Here is a 7,720-nt window from a genome sequence, read left to right on the forward strand (position 1 = left end):
TCTGCCTCGTCGCTGAACAAATAGCGCATTGTATTGGTGATCAATTGATAATTCGCTTTGCGTATCTGTTTCAATGTTCGACATTTTTGTGGCGGCAGTGGTGGTTTTTTGGTGCGTGATGTGCTCGCAACCGGCTCATTTGATTTCGGATGGTTTGCCAATTCTTCGGAAATCACACAATGATTCAAATATGCCCGAACATTATTATACAGACTACGTATGATACACATCATGAAATTGGTGAAATATTGCCGAGTTGCATAGGTGAAAATGTTACCATAACCAATTGCATTTTTCTCAATGACTTTGTGCTTCTGACAGAACTTGATTATAGCCTGATCCAATTTCCATGTTTTTTGCAATTTTTTCTTGCCATTGATACAATTACCATACACACCACGAAAATAACCATCAAAATAATTACGATTGTATTCACACGTACTGTTCCAAAATTCGGTACGAATGGCTGCTTCATTGTTCGATTGTATGATTCGCATGAGGCTACAGTGTACGTTGAGTGCGCCAAGTCGCCAAGTGTGACTCATGTCCGTGACAATTTTATTGATAATGCTAGCCAATTCATCCTTATTTACTAGATTTTCATTGAACGACTTACGTTTACCCATTTTGATCGATTGGAATCTTTCTGAATCCTCATCACCATTGTCGCCATCGTCATCGCCATCATTGAAATCAAAATCATCGTTGACATAATCATTATTCGATGTATTCGGCATACTGGTGGCACGAGTTGTTCGCTTCTTTGGTGCCGGTGCATTTGTAATCGTTTTTGCTCGCTTCTTTCGTTTGGCCGGTATTGTTTTTTGTCGTGCATTGCTAGTATTCGATTGTGATTGTATTGGACGTGTACCTGATGCGACTGTATCACCGGATGATGTTGGTGTAGACACATCGTTCCGATCGGCAACTGTAGAAGCAGCAGTTGTATTAGTATCAACACAAATTCCAAAACCATTTCGTAAACGCTGCAAGGCTTCGGCATGACTCCGTTTGAATTTTTCCACCAAATCTTCGACTTTTTGTTTAACGTTTGAATTCAATTTGATGTTCCGTGTGAACTGATTCAATTGTGTGCTCAATTCATTTGCAATTGTTTCAACTGTGTGTAGAGAGAAATGTGTTGTAAATCATATAAATTCTGTTATATGAAATCAATAAAAATCTACAAAAAAAAAACTATGTAGTCATTTTAAGCGATTTTAATATTTTACCGATTTGACGATGTGCTGCGTTTGAAGCTATTATTCTTGTCATGGAAGAAAACACATTTTGGCATTCCATTTCGATTTGATTGTGTGTTGACGATGTGCCGGCATTTTGTATATTTTGATGAATTGGTGAATGGTGGCTTAATGAATTTGAGTGTTGTTGCTGTCGATTGTTTTGATCGAATCGTACGCGTTTCGATTGTGTCGAAGTCTGTGGCGAGACTAAACTAGGCGTGTGCGTGACATTACTGTGTGCGTCGACAACATCATCATCATCATCATCATCATCGTCATCCGATTCAATGACTGTATGGAAACATTTTCATTAGATTAGAAAAGAATTGATTCGGGTTCCCTTTGGACCCGTATTTATATTGTCGTGTGTTTTTATTTTCAAAATCAAAAGAAGAAGTAGAAAAAAATATCAAACGAAAGACACAACACAACGAGCTATTTACCTTTTCGTCTTTTTGATCCAGTTGTATTTGTGGCTCGGTATCGATTGAAATACTGAGTTTCAGAATCGTTCTGTGACATGACTTCCAAGCCAACGGTGCATGGTGTACACTGTTCTAATTGAATTCCGATCGATTGATGAACTCCGTCTTGTACATCCACATGCTCTTGTGTCGGCTCAGTTTGTTGGCTATTGTCCACAGTCACATCCAATGGTTGATTCTCTTCTTCTTCTTCGTCTTGATTTTGTGTCGGCTCAGTTTGTTGGCTACATATTCGTACAATATCGAAGAAAGATCTTGGACAACAAACAAGCGGAACAGAACATAACCAAACTTCAAAAAGCAAATAAAAAAAAAATTGAACATGTGCCGAAAAAATCCGAAAATCACCAATCAATTTAGAAATACTCATCAATTTGCAATCAATAGCGATAATTTTTTTTTCGAAACACGACTAAACATGAATTTACCTGATTTATTTTGGGACTTTGATGAATTAATGCACAGGAAAAATTGAAAAATTGTTCCGTTGGTCCGATTGACAATTGCGTCTCAATTTCTTTGATCGTTTAGATGATGAAATTATCAAATACGTTTTTTAAAGTTAAGAATATTTTCCAATTTGTTATCAATTTGTTTGGAATCACGACAAAATATGAACTAATTCGATAATTATTGTGTTTTATCTGATTTTGAGCACACTAAAAATTAATTACGGTTTTTTTCCGCCTTTGAGACTAAATTATTTCAACTAATCCAATTGGAGTTCGCTGTGTAAATGCGAAAGATTATTTGACATTTCGTAATAACAATGCCGACAAACTAGCTGCTACTGTGTATGTGTATGTGTATGTAATTGCGCATAATTAATTCAATCTGAAACAATGACCAATAGACGATGCGCCATCTATTGGTGATTCTTTTAATTTTCATTCGATTGTATCGTTGTTGAAATGGTTATGAGCAAAAAAAAGTCATAAACACAAAAGTCATCGATGCCAAAATAATTACATCAAATTCAGGGACAGGCGTTGCTGTAATGACCACCAATTATCGTATATTCCTTATAAATAGTATAAAAGAGCCGAAAAATCGACAATTGCCCGAAATGCCAAGTGAATATCATCACCCATACGTTCGATTAAGACTAACTTTGATGGTACTTACTTTTGATTTGATTTATTTACAGAATCGATACTCGATCCAACGTGTTGGACTATTATCAATGAAGATCGAAATACATGCAGTTTGGTTGTACGTGAACATGAATTGTTCAAATTAAGCCAGGGATATAGTGTGTGTTCCGTACAAACGGTATCCATTGAAAATGAATTTAAAAGTATTGTCCGTTTTGTATAATCATCGATTTTTGGCATTGTATGTATACAAATAACGGCATCGTTTGGATGGGAACGTCTGATTTGCAAACAAAATACTGTGAATTTAAAACAAATCAATCTGAAAAACCAAAGCAAATTGAATGGTGATTGTGCTTCATTTGTTTTACGATAGATACGATCATTTTTATGGATCTTTAGCGGCCAGCTATGAATTTGACACAAATACTCAGAAGAGCTTGATTCGAGCTGCATACTTTGGCAAGGCATTTATTGCCAGCCATAATCCAGATAAATACATTGAAACATGTCGATACTAAAATCGGAATACCTTTAACATATGCACAGTAAATTTGATCATGAATTTTTGTTGTAGAATGAGAATAATGCTATGATTTTAATTATTATTCTTTGTCTATGTTTAATCGATTGAAGCCACATGTTGTGTTGGATCGATTGGTGTTTCGCAAACATTATGGTTTGGCCATTCAAATAGCAAAACATTTAAAATTGCCGGAATAACGAATTTTGGAACATGAAACAGCAGCTTTGTAGAATTTTTCGCACTCTCGTCACCGGCCAATCGCGTGCTATTAGATATACGGTTATATATTTGCCTAAAAATATGCATGGCGGCAGCGCCAACCATGGAACCATATTCACAACCCAACCCTGGAAACACATAAACAGATTTTATAACTTTTCATTGGTGTAAAAATGAAACAAAGGCGGTCTTCAATTTGCATGAAGAGTAAAAAACGTGAAAAATAGACAAACTACTAAAAAATGTTAATCATGGTTAGACTAAATGGAGTTTTTTTTTTTTAACGGAGTCAGTAAAAAACCATAATAACATACCTTTGCTTGTGGAAAACCTTCATGAACGTACGTTGGTAGCCATGAAAGTAGTACAAAGAAGCAATTATTTTGGCATGCGTGTGCAATGACCATGGCCCAAAATGCCGATTTTCGAAACAGAAGTAGCCATGGTACCGAATCATTTGCACTAACATTTGTTGTGCACAATCGACTTGGTATCGATAAATTAATAATACGATTTCGATCCGATGACATCGTATAAAATCGCATCATGAACGCCCATACAATGCCCAAAAATCCAATTATCCGAAAGGCCATCTGCCATCCAAAATAGTCTAATATAAATGATCCTAGGATGCCGGTCAACAGTGTACCAAGCGTCGAACCCGACGTTAACATGCTAAAGAAACTAGAACGCTCACTTGAATTTGAATACTGAAACAAAAACAAAGGGCTCCCTTTTAATAAAAACCAATTCACCACAGAAAAAAAATACTGCTCAATACCTGATTAGTGATGATGATCATGCTGGGAAAATGAACGCCTTGTAAGGCGCCATTCAATATTCTTATTGTCACTATAAAAGGAATGGTGTAATACCATTGTCGCGGTGTTAGTACGAGCAATTCTGGCATCCAAAATGTGATCAATGACCAACTAATAGCCGCTACAAATATTACGCGTTGGCCACCCATTCGATCGCTAAAGTATCCATCCAAAACCTGACGATAGAAGAAACATATTTTTGGGTATAAAAAAATCGATTTTTTTCAGTGTAAATTCGAGATTTTCTTTTAATTCTACCTGTGTACCGTTTTGCTCCATCGAAATTCGCTAGAAACAGCTGGCAGTAACAAAAGGAACTGATGTTCGTGTCGCGTACAGCATACACGTTCCCATCAACAATGTCATGAACCACAGACGCTTTTCATGCCTGAAAAAGTCCAGAAAATTAACTTTCGTTGCAAGAGTTTCATTGAAGCATCAACATTCACAGGTGGACTGGTTGACTGGTTTCAATTAATTTGAATTAAAAACATATAAAAACCTTGTCCAAATGCTGATGTCATCGTTGGGATCTCGTAACAACGAATATTTGAGTTTTTCGTCCATTCTTGTTTAGTTGCCAGGAACTTGTATGTTGTTTATGTATTGCTGTCAATTCTGGGCCTATTATGTCAATTCGTCGACATTATCTTATAATTTCCTACTTTCTATTTATTACAATTATTTGTTCTTTTTAAATTCGTCTAAAAAAGGTGATGTTTTTTCGTTTGTTGGAGCTACGTTTACATTTTGAATATCCACGTTCAATGTAATGTTGCGTCGACGATACAGAGAAAATAAAATGTTCGTCTTGATTAAACACACATATTTAAATACACTGGAAACAATTACGAACGATTTGCGTATGGAACCAAATGATTTATCAGATTAAGTTCGTCTTCGATGCGAAGATAAACAGATTTTACTTGCGTTATTGTTTGATTTAATACATTGATCGGGCAAGTGTATGCGATTATTTTTATTATTTTATTGGCACACACAATACGGAGACAGAGAGAGAGAGAGAGAGTGAAAAAATGCCAACAAGTACTGATAAACAATTCAGACTCGGTGTCTGTCAGTGCAACCAAATTTCAATTCACCACCATACAATGAAACGTCAACTTGTCAGCTGTGCGTAGTGAAAATCGTTTGAAATTTGAATTACTTTAACACACACAAAATGAGCTAAGTCTGAAAGAAATATAGAGTGTTTGGATAATAATAAGATGATTTCTACCGCACTGTGATCAACTTTGCCTCTAAGATAGTCTTGAGCCGTTTTCTGAAGGAAAAATAATTTCAAACTTTTTTCCGTTGAAAATGAAGTGAGCATTTGATTGAGAACTTGAAAAATGCTCTATTTTCTCCACAAATTTCGGATTTTTATTTAAGCAGAGCACTTGATTTTTATGAATTAGGCAACAATTTATCGGAATAGTACCACTTTTTTGTAAATATATTTCTTTATAAAACGTGAAAACCCAATAAGTTTCAAATTCGTCATAATTTAAGTGTTTTCGTTAAGAATTATTCGTTGCTGTTCTTATTAGAGGTGCAAAAGGCATATGAACGTAGGCATCAACAATGGTGATTTCAGCTTCTTTGCCAATAGCGGGGAAGAAAAGATCAACACATGCTTCAGTCAAGTGCTAGCAAAGCACAACCCAACAAATGTAATTATACACTAAAATCAACTATGGATAACATGGATTTTACAGTTCTATTTTAATTAATATATTGATTTCAATCCAAAATTCATTTTATTTTCGCATCCATTCTAACTGATTTTTTTCTCTTTTTTCATTCCATTGTAATTTACAATTGTAAATTAATTTACTACCGAAGCCGAAGCCAAAGCCAGAGCCAGAGCAACCATCAAAGACTAAACGGAAACCCCGTGGACCAGCAAAAGAAATTCCACCAATCGTTCCAGAATTCAAGGCAATTGTGGAAGGTCTTGATGAGGTCCATCGCTTTGATTGGCCCAGCAACAAAGATTTCGGTAATGGCCTCAAACATCTATGCAATCAATACATAGACAACAATGTCACCAATTCGCAAACACATGCTGATAAACACATAACTCAATATCTGAAGATGAAAGTGTTTCAGATGAACACAAATGAAGCCATTGAAGAGAAATACCTGCCAAGTGACATCGACTGTGTGGTGAAGCTCATTCTCAAGGAAAAGGTATGTTGAAAATGTTTATTCAAATCATGAAAAGAACTGAATTTTCAATGGTTCATATTGTTTAAGCTTACAATGGTTTTTTTTTTGACTCGTTGACATATTTTTTTAAAAATGAATTTATTCTATGTCCCTTGTTTCATTGAAAAAGGTCATCAAAGTGCCAGCTAGTGACCCAAATAAACTTTATCGGTGCGGAGTTTTGTATGACATCGTCAATAAATTGAATGTGTTCCCGGAAATCGACCTACATGATCTCACGACCAATTCAAAAAATTGGTTCAAAGCTGTGCCGATGTATCTATCTATGCAACGCGAGATAGAAGAATTTAATTTGCTGCGAGCACATCAAGAGCCACCGAAGAAACGCAAAAAGAGAAAGCGCAGAAGACCGAAGGGTAAGAAACGACAGTGGATCATCAAACGAAAACAAATGCTCGACGATTTGGAATATCTACCGTGCATTCGCAATTTGGTGGTAGTTCCGATGTGTGATTTTCGGCGTACGCATTTCAAAATCGACTGTTCGAGTATGTATCAGATCTTGTCTTCTCAAAAATTGATTCCGAAACAGTTAACTGAAGACGGAAAACCAAGTGACAAAAATATTTCACAAAAGGTTTTCAACGAGAATAAAGATTACATATGGAATCAGTATTTTTATATGCGTAAAATTCGGTGGTTTTTGCGCCGCAAAAAGAAATTTGACTTTTCGATAAACAGCGATGGAATTGCTGTGTCTCTGCAGTATTCCACCAAAAAGAAGGAGACCAGCAACACACAATCGGGCACCAGTCGATTGGACATCATTGACATGTTGAAGGCGGGCAAATTCAAAAGATTGGGAGGTACAGATTCAGGCATGCGGAACTGGAATACCACAACAATACATGAAATTGATACTTGCAAAGAAGTATGTGTAGTATACTAAAATACAATGATGCACATTGTGTTTAAGTTCACTAATTATTTTTGTTTTTTTTTTTTCGATTTATTCGCAGATCAACTTTGTTAAAAAGAGCAAGCAGTGCCATTGGGAGACACATCAAAACGTACGAAACGCAAAAGCGAAGCGATTCACGAAAAATTTCATCGAGAAAGAAAGACAAGATCGAGAGAATCGTGAGCTGTACGCAAT

The 7,720-nt window shown here is 36.0% G+C and overlaps 1 protein-coding gene across 1 annotated transcript; it reads left to right on the top strand.

The window, feature by feature from the left end:
- Positions 1-2,349: 2,349 nt before the first annotated feature.
- Positions 2,350-7,711, top strand: LOC116338399 (the record flags this gene model as incomplete). Its single annotated transcript, XM_031763609.1, has 4 exons — positions 2,350-6,065; positions 6,238-6,585; positions 6,734-7,495; positions 7,584-7,711. Coding segments are annotated over exons 1-4 (1,346 nt in total), but the record flags the coding sequence as incomplete, so codon positions are not given.
- Positions 7,712-7,720: the final 9 nt, after the last annotated feature.

This window comes from Contarinia nasturtii, unplaced genomic scaffold (genome assembly GCF_009176525.2).
Source record: "Contarinia nasturtii isolate CC-2019 unplaced genomic scaffold, AAFC_CNas_1.1 Cnas_scaffold_411, whole genome shotgun sequence".
Lineage (NCBI taxonomy): Eukaryota > Metazoa > Arthropoda > Insecta > Diptera > Cecidomyiidae > Contarinia > Contarinia nasturtii.